Raw genomic sequence first — 17,487 nt, 5'->3', positions numbered from 1 at the left:
GTGCCGATACAAACGACCGACATATCTGAACTGTTCCTCTGCTGTACACAGTACGAGATGATGTAAAAAGGGTTCGTATCTTTCCACGTTTACGTGTTTTACGTGTAGCTCGACCATTGTACCCCATTCTTTGTAACTCCATACGTGCTGTAGCTCATAGCTCTTTGAAACTCGTCACTGAATCCTACTGATTTGACGTAACTTTGTACAACTACCCTCCACAATGCTCGGCAGCCCCTGTCTGATGCCTACCGAGACGTGCCAACTCTCCTGGTTTAAGCAGGAGGCTCCCGATTTTTCCTTCTTCCTTCCGATGTCCCGACCGTGAAGACCGATCTCCTGATTTTCAGAGCAGTTTCAATACTTTCCTTACTATTTGAAAATCCTGCGGCTTCGATATATTGGTGGATGACAATGTACGGCTGCTACTCGTCTACGTTAACTCGGAAGATTCGTGCGGTGGCTGTCGAGAGCGGCAGTAGGCGTAGCTCGCACTCTGTATCTACGAGGAAGTGAGGAACGTATCATTGGCAGCGTTCGGAGACCAATGAATATCTATCAACCGGTGCCACCAATTTCCTCCGCTTCTGGTAGCGTCAGTGCGATTGTAAAGTTATCGTGGACAAGGAGTAGTCGACAGTTGTTCCGAGCGAAGTGATTAGCGTTGTTCTTTATGTGAGGAAGTGTTGCCAAGTTGGGGGATTTCCCCCTAAATTTAGGGAAATTAAGCTGCCTAGGGGGAAGTTAGAGGGAGAAATGTTTGAGGGGGGAAAATATTTGGGGTTACTACCCTCCCCTCCGTGCCCCTCCACTCGACAATTTCATTCTCGACTCCCTTTTACCGCCCCACTCCCCCGCTCACTTACCCGACGGTGTGACAAATTATTTAGGGAAATTTGAAGTGCAATATAGGGGGAAACGGTGCACCAGGGTTGGCATCAGTGCTACAAGACCACTGTCTAGAACGTAGGCCCATTGTGTTCTCAGTTCTGCTGCGCGATTTGTGTACTCTGTAGTAGTTGCTAGCTGCGCATCGTGGAGGTGTCGATTATTTTTCGTGCAAAATGGTGAAGAAATACGATGCAGTGTATAAGGAAGAGTTTCCACGTTTAAGTGAATCGAGGAAGGGACAAACTTACGCATTTTGTAGTGTACGTAGATGTGACTTTTCAGTGGTTCATGGCGGGAAATGTGGCATTCTTAAACGCGTGCAAACTAAAAAACACAAGGAGAGTGTCCATTGTGTAGAACGGAACCAGAAACTTAACTTCTCTTGTAAACCCCGAAATGTAGTTTCTGTGACAAATGCCAAGGCTTTATTTACCTCATTTATTGTAGAGCACAACTCGACTATAAACTGTGCTGACACGCTGGGCCTTTGTTTCGCAAAATGTTTCCCGATTCTGAAATTGCGAAACGATACGGGTGCACCAGGTACAGGTATTGAATTATTGCAACTTTGTGAGGGATGTGTTGTAATTCACAATAGTACAGCACTAAAATTCTCCTGATTTTTCACTTTCGAAAGTTGGCATGTCTGCCTACCTGGTGTCGGTTTAGCTGTGTTTGTCCCTTCACATTTCCACTTCACAATCTCGCCACTGACAGCTTTAGAAGGGTTGCAATGTCCCTGATAGGTTTGTCAGGTGACATCCAATAAGTATTCCACATTCAAAGCCACTGAGCTCTCCTGCCCACATGTTTTGCTGTCAGTGCTTCTCTACCCACAACACATTACTCTGCACATCCTTTTGTACTGGCAGGTTCAGCTCTTGTGTCATCTAGTGATCAGTTCCACACTGCATAGCGGTGTCTGGAAACTTTTAATCGTACAGTGTACGTCATTCACTTCTGGTCTGTCCAGCATTTCAGTAGCAATGGAACGGCAGGAAATAGAGTGTCGTTCATTCGCACACTGCACGTTTGCCCTAAACGGTGAGTCTGAGTCACTGCGTGAAGAAAATTGTGTCACCGTTTCGGTCACTCGGCTCGTGAGTCCCGATACGATCGTACTATCAGTTACGACTTTCGGAAGCTACCGGGTTCTGACGAAAGATCGAGGACACCTGAAAACATAGTCGTGACCCGTACGTCGACGTGCACACTGCCACGAGTCTGTCACAAAAAAATGGTGTCGGGACTTAAAATTCCAACTGTGTAAAATGCTGGTCGTCGGGCAAACAAAAGATTGGGATTTTCGACAAGGAGAAGACGTCGTTGTGCGGGTGCGAGTGATCTTTGAAATTAGAATGAAATTTTCACTCTACAGCAGGGTGTGCACTGATATGAAACTTCCTGGCAGAGTAAAACTGTGTGCCTGACCGAGACTCAAACTCGGAACCTTTGCCTTTCGCGGGCAAGTGCTCTACCGACTGAGTTACCCGAGCACGACTCACGCCCCATCCTCACAGCTTTAATTCTGTCAATACCTCATCTCTTACCTTCCAAACTTCACAGGAGCTCTCCTGTGAAAGGTCCCGAGTTTGAGACTCGGTCCGGCACACAGTTTTAATCTGCCAGGAAGTTTCATCTTTGAAGATTACTCAAATGCAGTAGTGTTTTGCCGATGAACCCCTACCCCCCATTCCTTTAAAGAATCGTACTCCCTCACATAAAACATCGTAGCACCTGAACTGTGTTGCGATAAACTCTTCCCCTTTCGTTATTTTGTTGTTGGGGGGGGGGGGGGGGGGCAGGATGTGAGCAAGAAAAAGTTTTGAAATTATGTGTGCAAGTTTGTTGAAACTATTAAGTGCTCTCATTCTAAAACACTGGACAAATAAAGTCAGCGTACTTTGCATGCCTCGAGTTATGCTGTCTCGAGACACACACACACACTTTCAAACTCTAATGCTTGTCTTATTGCATTAAGACTTTAATGTAAGTTTGAAGCTCTTAATGGAGAGATTATGCCAGCATTGTAAATTTGATCAATAATTGCATGAAATATGGAGAATCAAATTTTTGTTTCCTCTGAAAGCCATTAGATATGCAACCTGAAACTGGCATCCTTGCACTATTTTAGTGGTTTATTAATATATCAGATTTTAGAGACTACAGGATGCACTTTTCCATCAAAAAATTGCCTCCAAAATTTAGGTGTATCTTTTACTTTAAATTAGTATAAAAAAGTCCAGCGTTTGATTTAAAATTCCTGCCAGTGTTAAAAATGGCCACATATTCTATGGCGTGGGAAAACTATCTCTATCTGGATACATCGGATTCTGCAGTGAACATGAGTTGTGGGGATTCCTATCTTGCTAACAGTGTCTCCCTCCCACTCTGCCATTACAAACTCAGAACACTGTCTAGCCTATGATGTACCATTACAGTGACAGGTGTAATACAATCAACTGTTCAAGTCAAATATATGGCTAAAACAGTGCAACCAACTTTAAAATAGTCATGTTTACACATAATGTTGTACGAGGAATATATGTAGGGTGTTAAAAATACTTATCTTGCAAAGTTGGAACATTGTCAGAGGTTGATGAGAGGTCCAGCATGTAATTAAAAATGTAGAATGAATCAGCAACCTTTTTGTATTGTGTAGTTATATATGGAAGAATATATGGATACATGGAAGAATCGTGGAGATACTAGAAGGTATCAGATAGATTATATAATGGTAAGACAGAGATTTAGGAACCAGGTTTTAAATTGTAAGACATTCCACAATCTATTGGTTATGAACTGTAGATTAAAACTGAAGAAACTGCAAAAAGGTGGGAATTTAAGGAGATGGGACCTGGATAAACTGACTAAACCAGAGGTTGTACAGAGTTTCAGGGGGAGCATAAGGGAACAATTGACAGGAATGGGGGAAAGAAATACAGTAGAAGAAGAATAGGTAGCTCTGAGGGATGAAGTAGTGAAGGCAGCGGAGAGTCAAGTAGCCAAAAAGACGAGGGCTAGCAGAAATCCTTGGGTAACAGAAGAAATATTGAATTTAATTGATGAAAGGAGAAAATATAAAAACACAGTAAATGAAGCAGGCAAAAGGGAATACAAACGTCTCAAAAATGAGATCGACAGGAAGTGCAAAATGGCTAAGCAGGGATGGCTAGAGGACAAATGTAAGGATGTAGAGGCTTATCTCACTAGGGGAAAGACAGATACTGTCTACAGAAAAATTAAAGAGACCTTTGGAGAAAAGAGAGCCACTTGTATGAATATCAAGAGCTCAGATGGAAACCCAGTCCTAAGCAAAGAAGGAAAAGCAGAAAGGTGGAAGGAGTATATAGAGGGTCTATACAAGGGCGATGTAATTGAGGACAATATTATGGAAATGGAAGAGGATGTAGATGAAGATGAAATGGGAGATACGATACTGCGTGAAGAGTTTGACAGAGCACTGAAAGATCTGAGTCGAAACAAGGCCCCCGGAGTAGACAACATTCCATTGGAACTACTGACGGCCTTGGGAGAGCCAATCCTGACAAAACTCTACCATCTGGTGAGCAAGATGTATGCGACAGACGAAATACCTTCAGACTTCAAGAAGAATATAATTATTCCAATCCCAAAGAAATCAGGTGTTGACAGATGGGAAAATTACTGAACTATCAGTTTAATAAGTCGCACCTGCAAAATAATAACGCGAATTCTTTACAGACGAGTGGAAAAACTGGTACAAATCGACCTCGGTGAAGATCAGTTTGGATTCCGCAGAAATGTTGGAACACATGAGGCAATACTGACCCTATGACTTATCTTAGAAAATAGATTAAGGAAAGGCAAACCTACATTTCTAGCATTTGTAGACTTAGAGAAAGCTTTTGACAATGTTGACTGGAATACTCTCTTTCAAATTCTAAAGGTGGCAGGGGTAAAATACAGGGAGCGAAATGCTGTTTACAATTTGTACAGAAACCAGATGGCAGTTACAAGAGTCGAGGGGCATGAAAGGGAAGCAGCGGTTGGGAAGGGAATGAGATAGGGTTGTAGCCTGTCCTCGATGTTATTCAATCTGTATATTGAGCAAGCAGTAAAGGAAACAAAAGAAAAATTCGGAATAGGTATTAAAGTCCATGGAGAAGAAATAAAAATGTTGAGGTTCACCGATGACATTGTAATTCTGTCAGAGACAGCAAAGGACTCGAAAGAGCAGCTGAACGGAATGGACAGTGTCTTGAAAGGAGGATATAAGATGAACATCACCAAAAGAAAAATGAGGATAATGGAATGTAGTCGAATTAAGTCGGGCGATGCTGAGGGAATTAGATTAGGAGATGGGACACTTAAAGTAGTAAAGGAGTTTTGCTATTTGGGGAGCAAAATAACTGACGATGGTTGAAGTAGAGAGGATATAAAATGTAGACTGGCAATGGCAAGGAAAGCGTTTCTGAAGAAGAGGAATTTGTTAACATCGAGTATAGATTTAAGTGTCAGGAAGTTGTTTCTGAAAGTATTTGTATGGAGTGTAGCCATGTACGGAAGTGAAACATGGACGATAAATAGTTTGGACAAGAAGAGAATAGAAGCTTTCGAAATGTGGTGCTACAGAAGAATGCTGAAGATTAGATGGGTAGATCACATAACTAATGAGGAGGTATTGAATAGAATTGGGGAGAAGAGGAGATTGTGGCACAACTTGACTAGAAGAAGGTATCAGTCGGTAAGACATGTTCTGAGGCATCAAGGGATCACAAATTTAGTATTGGAGGGCAGCGTGGAGGGTAAAAATCGTAGAGGGAGACCGAGAGATGAATACACTCAGCAGATTCGGAAGGATGTAGGTTGCAGTAGGTACTGGGAGATGAAGCAGCTTTCACAGGATAGAGTAGCATGGAGAGCTGCATCAAACCAGTCTCAGGACTGAAGACAACATCAACAACAACAGTTATATATTGACTCATCACTTAATACAACATCAAAATTTCACATAAACTGCGGATGACTGAGACATTTCTGTTTTAAACAAATCTGCCACGTTATTGATACTAACTGACGACTCTTTACCAAGCGATGAACTACAAACACCCTAAATTCCTTCCTCCCATCTCTGCCATTCTCCCCCACCCTCTCTGTCCATCTTATCCTCCTCCTCTCTGTCACAATTTCCTCCCCTCACCTCTCTGTCCTCTTACTCCTCTCTCTGATCTTATGCATTATTTACTGTTATTGCAAACGAGACACCTTCATCGGTAATTGAAGTAGATTAAAATAATTGGGTAAATCAGATAGGATCATTGGTATACGGAGTATAAGAGAGACCTCTCCAGGTACTGAGTCTGTGAGGATAGTAGCTTCAGTGACAGTATTTCACACAGTTTTAATCTGCAAGTGGGTGGGATAACAAAGTTGTGGACAATTCCAATTCTGTAGTAGTATTCTACTAATAAGCCAATATGTCCTAAATGCACCATTTCTGTTTACTGTAAAACTGACAGCAATGAAGAAAACAGAACAGGATGTTGTCGTGTATACAATTTTTGTTTGAAATTATATATAAAGGGAAAGAATATATGTGTGAGAAACAATTTGTTCAGTGGTTTACGTGCCGTGTTATCGAGCTCGATACCGGTTGCAAAAAAGAGAACGAAACCACACATTTTTACGGCACGGCATTTTCTTTCTTGCACTCGTATTAACAGAAAACCTGTAGATTGTCTTTTTAAAGAATGTATAGCCCGCGTCCATTCGAATGTTCGTCAGAGTATCGTGCAGTAATTTGAAGTTAAACGGCCGAGAATTTTACGATATTTTCGGTAACGGCGTTAAATAGTGACTCGTCTTTAATTAGTAGTATAGATAGTGAAAACTTAAATGTTTACAGTATCTGAAGTGTAACAAACATTTTCTCCGTAAAAAAGTTATACATCTGAAACTGAGATTTCTGTTAGATATAAAACACCTGTGCTTGTGTAGATTACCTATTTTAGTTGCTTACAGTTTCCAGTGTTCAAATGGTAAAGTTTACTTGTACTAAGAAATGCCTTTAGAAATCGTATTAAAAGTTGTCATTTTTCTAAATGCTTACATTTTGATGGATGACTACAACATTTTAAAATTGTTTGTACATTCTACATATTTTGTACAAAAATTGCATTACATGAACTTGTTTTTGTCATCCCGGATTTGAAAGTATTGAACTGAACGAAGAGAGACACGTACAAGTAAAATTTCAGTATGTACAGAATTGTAATTGTGCGTAAGGAATGACACGATGAAGTTTGTCTTCTCCGGTTCATTAAATTACTTCAAATGGTGTTAAGTAATGATTAATATGCGTGACAGAAAGCAGTATAACAGTAAACATTCATCAGCATAATAACAATTATAATGCATCACATACATCACCACAAGCTTTTATAACATACTCCTGTACGAATTTAGTCTGAGCTATTTCATTAACCAGCTGTCCCAATAGGCTAGTTATATTTCACAGGACACTGAAAAATATACCGTCTCTCTATCGGCCAGAGAAGTCTCCAGAAACCAAACTGTTTCGTCTACTTTCAGTGCGGCAGACACCGTGGGCGACGAACTCGCCGCGTTCGCTTCGGTGACGTGGCACCTGTCACCTTCTGTTACGGAGCGGCCTCCGTCGGACTGGTCTTCCGTACCCGCCATCCGTACGGCCCTCGGCCTGTCGGAGCTCGTAGGGCAGCACGGCGTGTTGCTGCACCTGTCGGCTGCCGGGTTGAGGGAGCGAGACGTGGCGGACGTGCTGGCGGCTGCCTGCGGTGACGGGGGGGTGCGCGCTCTCTTTCTGGTGCGTGGAGGTGAGCAAACCGTGCGCCCTTTCAGATTTTACAATGATTGTTGGTGGTACATCTGCATCTCTACTCTTGTCAGCTGCCTGTGGTGTGGTGTTTCACAGAGATATTACCTGTACAATTATTTTACCTCCCATTTTTTTTTTTGGGAAAGACATACATCGAAAGAAGCAATATGTCGGTTAACTCGTGTAGGATCATTACCACTGTTGTCAATTTTCTACTGTGCAAGCTGGTCCCTTGCATGTCAATTTATGGTGATCCAGCACTCACATCGTAATGTTGCTGCCATCCGGCACATCAAGGCAGGCCTAAAATCTCTGGTTAAAGTTTAGATCAGTGGTTCCCAACCTTTCTGAGACCATTAGCCCTGAGTGCAATCAGATATTAGCTGGTAAGGCCTCCCCTCTCCCTCCCCAGCATTAGCACTTAACTTAGAATGTAATAGGTTTTTCTTTGACCACTTTTATTTTTAAAATGATGAAACTAGTACAGTATTTGGAAAAAGAATGTAATTTTTGGTGACTTATGTTATCAGTATTACAGTCTTATTAAACAGTAAAGTAATGATATTCCTCTTAGAAAATGTTGTTTTACCCCTCAGGCGGCATTGGGAACCACTGGTCTAGATCAGGACCGGCTGCAGTCACAGCGGTGTTTCTCTGCTGCTTACGGTTTGGAAATGCATCAGTTTAGACACTGGAATGTTTTTCGCATAACCGACGAGAGCTCAGAAAAGAGGCAATGAATTTCTAGTGCCGAAATCGAAGCAGTTTTCCTCTTCACTGTTGTCACAAACAGTTAGGTGTGTTTGCCAAATGTGTCATGAATTGTGAGGTCATTGTTAGGCTTGAGTATGACAGATTGTTTGTTGATGAACCAACTACACTATGGCAGAAGAAATAGAAATATTACAAGAAGATAACAGGAGAGGCTGAAGGGGGCTGTATCCATCACATGACAAGACAAATTTAGCAAAAAGTAAAGAAAGTAACACAAAACTGTAAGAAAAAAGAAACATTTATAAAAAAAGACACACAAGGAAAGATCCTCACGAATGACACGGAAGTAACATAGTGATGGGAGAGTACTTCATAGAATTACTAAACTGTCGTGATCTTAACAGAGTATTTTCCATGTGATGTGCCAGGCACTGTAGACAGCAAAGTAGCGACACCCAGTGAAGAAGAAATACCACAAATAATCAAAAATCTAAAAAACAGTATGGCTTTCATCAGAGAGAAACTGCAGGAGATCTAATAAAGAATGGAGGACTGAGATTGTTTAAAAGATTTCCAAAACTGTTAAAGGATGTTTGGGAATATGAGATATTGCCTGATGACTGGAAAATGGCCATAATCTGCCCTGTACTAAGAAAGAACACCCCCGGTATATGATGATAATTGTAGAGTGATTACACTCTTTAATGCAAGCTACAAAATTCTATCTCAGTGTCTACTGAATGATCCCAGCTGCAGAAGGAATTGTAGGGGATGTTGAATGTGGTTTCAGAAGGAACATATCAGCTTTTGCATTCAGACAGATAACAGGGAAAGGCCAGGAACATTACAATGACATTCACACGGGTTTTGTTAATTTCAGAAAAGCTGACGGCAGCGTACATAGTGGCGCAATCACCAGTGTCTCGAAAGAATGTCAGTTCACACAAAAGTTAATACATCTAATACAGACGAGTTAAGAAGAAACCTCCTACGGAGTAAAGACCACTACGGTTATTTCGGAGCATTTTGAAATCGGAACTTGTTTCGGACAAGGAGACGAACTATCTCCAATACTCTTTAATTTAATTTGAGTAAAGATTGACACAAAACACCATAAATTAAACTCGGCTGGAATAAGACTGGGTAATAATGCAAACAGTATGTGGGTGGTGATTTTCTAGTAAGTTATAGCAAAGATGACTTGCAGCTGATGACAAGTCCTTACAGACATGTTGCGAGGAAAACAGGGTTACATATTAATGAAGAGAAAACTGTGTTGCCATGTGCAAGGCACCCACTGATGATTTATGAAATTATATTTAAACATTTAGGAATCGTTTTTAGCAAGCAGAACAGAACAGAAATTTAGATTAAGGTAAGTATTGCACCAACAAATAGAGGATATTTTGGCTGATGGGACTTGGTGTGCAGCACAGCACTTTTGAGAGGTTTTAAAATCAGACTATACCAGAGTGTAAGTTTCTCAGTAGCTCTGTACGAGTCTGAAACATTTACGTTAAGGAAAACAGATGGTCAAAAACTGCTAGTCTTCGAGAGAGAGATATGGAGGAAAGTAGTTGTCTCCCCCCCCTCCCCGTGTCACAGGAATGGAGGATGTTAAGAAACCAGGAATTGGCAAATCTATACTCACAAGGTGATAGTGGCGAAATGATGAAGAAAAGACGATTGTTGTGGGCAGAGCACCTAATTAGCGTGTAAGACAAAATACTACTGCTAGTAGCGTACTCAGCATCCGTAGAGGGCAGAAGGGATGAGGAAGGCCACAGGCTAGATGGAAGGAAGACATCGGCAGGAATATGGAGGCAATGGGCCCGAGGAAAGCTGAACGGACCACGAAACTCGGGAACGGAAATGACTGGTGGAGGGATGTAGAGAGTGTGTACGGTCTCCCAGGCTAAAGTGACAATTAAGAAAAAGACTAACAGTCCTCTTAAATAATATTCAGATTGTTATTAAATTATGGCAGGCAATTTTGCTGACCCGATTTCAGTACCTGTGTACGAATTGTGCTTTGCTGAATAAATAACTTTTGATGTGATAAAGCATTAGAAGCTGATACCAGAAATGTAGACGTATTAGCTACAGCAAGACTATTCTATAGTCAATTAATTTGCATAATGATAGTGAGTGTGCAATTATATTATTGTCAAATATTAGATAGGAAGCAAATTAACACTTAAACTCTGATAAGCAGATGAACAAATGAAATTAATTGGTATACACAAGTGCAAGTACTATATACAACCTCGGTATCATATACCCTGGTTGAAAGTTTATTGTAATCCAGAGTTGGGTTTGTATCACTCAGTACTGTACATATTGTCCTCTGCCAGATTACAAGCTCTGGCACACTCTCCTCATCAAGTGTTTGAATTCCTTCACAAATAATTTTTATGCTGCTGAAATGGGTTGGTTCAGAATGTCTCCAGCCTCACTGAAGTATCCACTATGAAGCCTGGACTTTACTTCACCAGTGAACTTGTTATTGTGAATAATTGAGACCCACGTGGCTTGACATCGATAAGATCTTAATGAAGAATTGTTCTAAAGTGTCGAGGAAGCTTTTTGAAGGATAACTTCTGAGGCGCTCTGCAAAATGTTAAGGACGACGTGGGAAAGCATAGATGACTGTGTAAAGTATACACGTCTATTACATCTTTGAGCTATTCAGGTTAAAAACTGAAAAAAACTGGTAGTATATAGGATATCCAAAAGTTCACACTAATGTAACAAATAGGGTAAATATAGGAATGGTTGGGGAATTGCTAGCTGACTGTTTGGTAACTTCTAGCTACTTCAATAAACCATTGTATATAACTATATGAAGTAGGGAGTAGTGGAAGAAAGAACCATGATACCCTTTGATTCTTGCAGAGAAGAAAACGGCAGCAGCCAGTTTTAATAATGCTGTTTATTCACGTAAATAGTGCCATTAGCTTATTTGAACTGACCAGTTCATGGTGAGACAGCTGTTCGTGTTAAAATATAAATTTGTTGAAGAATGAAATTGTCACTCTGCAGCAGAGTGTGTGCTGATACGAAACTTCCTGGCAGATTAAAACTGTCTGTCGGACCGAGACTCGAACTCGGGACCTTTGCCTTTCACGGACTGTGGCTGTGGCTAAGCCATGCCTCCACAATGTCCTTTCTTCCAGGAGTGCTCGTTCTGCAAAGTTCGCAGGAGAGCTTCTGTAAAGTTTGGAAGGTAGGAGACGAGGTACTGGCAGAAGTAAAGGGGCACGAGTCGTGCTTGGTAGCTCAGTCGGTAGAGCACTTGCCCGTGAAAGGCAGAGGTCCCGAGTTCGAGTCTCAGTCCGGCACACAGTTTTAATTTGCCAGGAAGTTTCATATCGGTGCACACTCCGCTGCTTAGTGAAAATTTCATTCTGGAAACATCCCCTAGGCTGTGGCTAAGCCTTGTCTCCACAATATCCTTTCTTCCAGGAGTGCTGGTTCTGCAAAGTGTGCAGGAGAGCTTCTGTAAAATTTGGAAGGTAGGAGATGAGGTACTGGCAGCAGTGAAGCTATGAAAACGGGGCGTGAGTCGTGCTCGGGTAGCTCAGTTGGTAGAGCACTTTCCCGTAAAAGGCAAAGGTCCCGAGTTCGAGTCTCGGTCCGGCACACAGTTTTAATCTGCCAGGAAGTTTTATAAACTTGTCGTTGACTCACATTAAAGTACAAAGTTGTTGTTTACACTAGTTTTACACTTTTTATTCCCCTACGTGGTGAAAATTCCTTGGGACAGTGGTGCACTGCATTCGAAATATGATGTGGTAAGTGGTCTATTTGACTGTAATTGTACCTAATACCAAACTGAAAATGATGTAAAGAAATCATTAAAGTGAAATTGTACATATTTTGTTATACAATGTTTGTATGCTGTTATACAATGTACTGCAGACATGCATGCATGTGGGAATGTGGATAGTGCGGCATATGAAAGGTTGGGGCAGTCCGGGGAATATACACAGTTAGCTAAAGTGCTTAAGGTGACTGTTCACAATAAGCAGTCCCAGGCCGGCACAGATTTTCGTGTCACTGATAAGAAGTACAGCTGACATCAAACTGAATTCACAATTTGTGAATCATTTTTGAAACTATTTTAGTTTTAGGTTACTTATGTCTACATAAGTAGCCTAAAACTAAAAGAGCTTCACTTTAACGATTTGTTTACGTTGTTTTCCATTGGTATTAGGTTCAGTTATTGTTAAGCAGGCCATTTCTCACACCACATACGGCCACCATCCAAAGGAATTTATGCCGAAAGAGAAAATAAGAAGAGATAACGAATGTAAATGACAGCAAATTTGTATCTTAATGTAAACAGCTGTCAGATGATGATCCTGTCAGTCGTAAACCTGTAATGGCGCTATTTATGCGAATAAATAGCATTAGTAAAAGTGGTAGATTGCTATTTTCTTCCCTACACGAATTGAGCTATATTTTGTGCGCAGCTACAATCTCAAAATGCCAGTCATCAATAAAACAGCAGCAACGATACCCTTCAGGTGCCACAGTCCAGTTTGCCGACGAGTCGACAGTGGACAGAGGTACTGGAGCTGTGGTAAACAGGATACAGCCTCAAATAGAGAATGCAGTCTCCCTAGGGAAGCTGGCTATCTTTCAACAATAAGACATATTCACTGTCAGAGAATGTGCACATGAGGACTCTCATGGATATGATGGACTACTTAGCAGAATATTGAAGTACTGTGCTGCACATTCTACTGTATCTTCCTTCATTGTCGGCATTGTCGTTGTTGCCGTGAGGCACCGTTATACCTAGTGGAATGGCGCGTCGATCTTAGAACATGAGATATGGTAACCTTAAGTCATTGACTTTCCCACACAATGGTCACGGTAGCACCTGATTCCAGAATAGCTGCAGTAGTCAGGATCTACAAACTACCCCCTCTTGACCAGGTCCCCAAAATTTAATGCATAATGAGATCCCTTCGAAGCAAATTGTCATAAAGATCATCTAGAAAGGCTTCGTACAATGATAAGAAATGTTACAGTTTATGGAATAATAACAGATACGACCAAACTGTCTTGTTTCTTCTGTTTTATTTGACGTAACTTTGTTCACAGTTTTATTTCGCATTCACCACTCGTTCACACCCTGATGTGGAGTATATGCGAGTGCCTGAACCCTAACTCCCAAGTTACATCGAAACCCTTTGATGAACAGTTTTGGTTGCTTGACACCAACAGTCAAGTATTTTGTAATCGACTCTTCTAGTTTAGCCACCGCCCTCCACGAATGTTTGTTAGGCATAAGACAATTAAACACTTTTCTCTCTGGTCTGCTATTATTAAGGGTTCACGTAAAAGTTAACGTTTTTCTCCTTTTCATAAATTGGAGCCCGCTCTCCGCGAGATAAAAAAAAAAAAAAAAAAAAAAAAAAAAATGCGTATAGATTTATCTCAGGATTGACTGCCCTGTAGATGTACTCAATTTAGTGCCCACACTTCACTATCCCCAATTTCGTGTAACTAATTGTCCTTTTGTTACTCTGATCGTATACCGTAGTTATTTAAAACTCTCCCCAATATTTTTTCACAACACACAATTAGCACTTCCTTACTTGTTTATTTCTAAGAGTAAACAAAAAATGACGCCGTATCATCGGCTTTGTCAGTATAAAGCAAAACACCTCAATATGCCCAATTTTACCTTTTCTTATAGGATCGGCTACCTTACTCATTAATTTACTACATATTATTTCCAATAACACTAAACAGGTATCGCCGTTATATTTTAATTGTATTCAAAAGCATTATTATGACCGACCAAATCGTAACAAATCGCGCGGCGTGCGTTTTTAACGATAGCTTTACACTCACCCAGCCTTTATTCGTGCAATATTGTATTTAAATATACAGACAGAATCGAAAGATCGATCTCTCTACCGTAACCAATAGAGGCAAATACGCTATTCAAGTCCCATTACATCTATTTTGACTCGTATTGTTACAACATGGTAGCCCTTTACTTACCCATATTTATAATTTTTCCTTTAAGAATGGTCAGTTTCCCCTCAGTAGTAAAGCTGCTTTGTAAAAAGGGAGAAAGGGATAATCTAGACAATTTTAGACCTATTTCTATGCCATCAGTATTTGCAAAAGTTATTGAAAGGGCTGTGTATGTAAGGATGATTAATCGTTTTATTTCATGTAATTTGCCACCAAATGTATAGTTCAGTTTTAGAAGTGGTTTAACAACTGAAAATGCTAATTCTCTTTTCTCTGTAAGATACTGGATGGATTAAACAGGAGGTTTCTAACACTAGGCATCTTTTTTTATTTAACTAAAGCATTTGATTGTGTTGATCACAAAATATTGCTCCAGCAGTTGGACCATTATGAAATATGGGGAGGAGCTCACAATTGGTTCTCCTCTTACGTTAATAACAGGCCGTAAAAGCCATTGACCACACTGTTGAGAATGGCTATGATGTGCGTGTGTGTGTGTGTGTGTGTGTGTGGGGGGGGGGGGGGGGGGGCACAGAGATCAGTGCTGGGGCCACTCCTGTTCCTTATTTATATAAATGATATGCCTTCTAGTGTTTCAGGTGATCTAAAATATTTCGGTTTGCTGATGACACTAGCTAGGTAGTAAAGAACATTGTGTGCAACTTCAACACTGTTTCAAATAGTGCAGTTCAAGAAATAATTTCATAGCTTGCAAAACATAAGCTGATGCTAAATCACAGTAGGACTCAGTTTTTACAGTTTCTAATACACAATTCAATTAAACCTGACATATGATCAGTGAAACTGAACAGTTCAACAGATTTACAGGTGTTCAGATAGATAGGAAACTGCCTTGGAAAACCCAAGTTCAGGATCTTGTTCAAAGACTTAATGCTGCCATTTTTACTGTTCGAATGGTACCTGAAATAATTGATAGTTTCACACAGAAAGTGGTCTACTATGCTTATTTTCCATTTCGTATGACATATGATATTATATTTTGGGGTTGCTCTTCCCACGATCAAAGGATATTTTTGGCTCACAAATGGGCAGTTCGACAGTAAGTGGTGTAATTTCATGAACTTCTTGTCGGCCCCTGTCATTAATCTGGGTATTCTGGCATTGGCCTCTCAATATTTGTATTGTTTACTGTCATTTCTTGTTAACAATATCAGCATATTTCCAAGATTAACAGCTCTCACTCAGTTAGTACTCGGCAGAAATCCGACCTGCATTTGGATCGGTTTTCCTTCACTCTTGTGCAGAAAGGTGTGCAGTATACTGCTGCATCCATTTTCAGTAAGCTATCACAAGAATTCAAAAATGTTAGCAGTAATCGACGCACTTTCAAATCGAAACTGCAGAGTTTCCTCTCAGGTCACCCATTCTATTCTGTCGAGGAGTTCCTCAAAAAATCGAGCTGATTCTAGTGTTTTATTGTCGATTATGTTTGCGTAAACTTGTGGATCTCTTTTTTGGGTTCATAGACATTTTATTTTGTCTATTATTAATTTTATGTCATAATTTCATATACTGACACATTCCAACTAGACGTGTGAAATAAAAAATAAATAAAATGAAATCTATGTAGGTCTTTTGAGGATCGTAGCATCTAAACTTATTCAGACTTCGAGCGGCTTCGAAATCTCCAGCGGCCCCCTGTGGCGAGATCGGAGATCGTCATAGAATGCCGTGAAAGCCTCGTGTAGCTCTAGGGGAAAGCGACAGGCTAAACCTACTGTGGGTTCCCGGTCACTCGGGAACCGGTAGTGCCGAACGACCAGATAGGCTGGCCAGGGCGAGGCTACGAATCCTGTCGGACTGGACCCTGTCCTAATCGCCATTTGGACGATGGTAAAAAGTAAACTACTTACCTGGATCGGGATGTAGAACATTGAACTAAAGCCGAAAAACAAAACTGTGATAAGGTAATGATGCCAAAACAGTGTTTAAAGAGAATTTCTGTGATCCTGAGCTTGAACAGGAGGCACATTAAACGTGGGGTGGGTCTAATGACTGGCCGTGGCAGCTGCACACAGTGGAAATAGGGAAGAAGCCCCTAAATGCAAACTGTGCGGCACATCAGATGAAACCACACCACATTTTATGTTCCATTGGAAAGCACTCAAGGCCAAAAGACACAAAATATTTTGATCATTAATTTCTGAAGAAATTGTGGTTAATGGAGACGTTGTAAAGGGGCTCTCACTGCTGTTCACGGGTGCTAGTGGCTTTTGTAAATGACATGGGAGACACCACAGAATAAACTTTTTGGTGAGGATGTCACTGGGTTAGGACTGCTGTTGTTTTTCTCTCCCCAGTTGAATCGAATCTAGGCGTGATGATGCACAGACAGATCTGCTGGATCGTAGTTTATATATGTAAGTACTTCGTTATACAGTGTACTGGTTTGACCTAGGGGTATGAGAACTTCTGTATGTCCTATTCAGTGTGTTTTCCTTCTTTTTACTAACTCGGTAACTGTCTGGTCCCTTGCTCTCCTCAGTACTTGCTCATCTTACTTCCTACACTTCCAAATTATTCTTCCCATCCTTCACCACCTGCACACCCCAAAAGCCTTCAATCTTACTTTATCTTCCTCCTCATTGTCCACGTTTCAGCACCGTACAGGGAGACGTGCCACGCAAAACACTTTATCATTTTTCCTTCAGACCTTTGTCTGTATTGGTGCAGAAAACTCTCCTTTTCTTATGAAATATCTCTTTTGCCATTGCTATACTAGTTTTAATTTCTGTGCTTTTTCTCATTCAGTCACATATGGAGTGCAGGAAGAAAAAGTACATAAATGCCTCCGTGCATACTGGAATTATCTTTGCGATGCGTATGGGAATCTGGTATATTCCTAGATTCGTCCCTTAAAGCTGGGTCTTGAAATTTTGTAAATGTGCTTGACTGGATACTTTGCATCTGTCTCCAAACGTTTGCTAGTTCTGTTTTTAAAGCACATCTGTGACGTGATCATTTTGAGCCAAAAAAGCCTGTAACCATTAATGCTGCAATTTCTTGTACACCCAGTATCACCCTTT

The 17,487-nt window shown here is 40.9% G+C and overlaps 1 protein-coding gene across 1 annotated transcript in view; it reads left to right on the top strand.

The window, feature by feature from the left end:
* LOC126108404 (methylenetetrahydrofolate reductase) overlaps positions 1-17,487 on the top strand; it is a 98,216-nt gene that overhangs the window by 17,429 nt on the left and 63,300 nt on the right. Inside the window, exon 3 of the mRNA XM_049913613.1 lies at positions 7,465-7,727. Coding sequence (XP_049769570.1) covers positions 7,465-7,727 — 263 coding nt within the window. The remainder of the gene's footprint in view (positions 1-7,464; positions 7,728-17,487) is intronic.

Source organism: Schistocerca cancellata, chromosome 11 (assembly GCF_023864275.1).
Source record: "Schistocerca cancellata isolate TAMUIC-IGC-003103 chromosome 11, iqSchCanc2.1, whole genome shotgun sequence".
Taxonomy (NCBI): Eukaryota; Metazoa; Arthropoda; class Insecta; order Orthoptera; family Acrididae; genus Schistocerca; species Schistocerca cancellata.
This window is presented reverse-complemented; position numbering and strand designations above follow the sequence as displayed.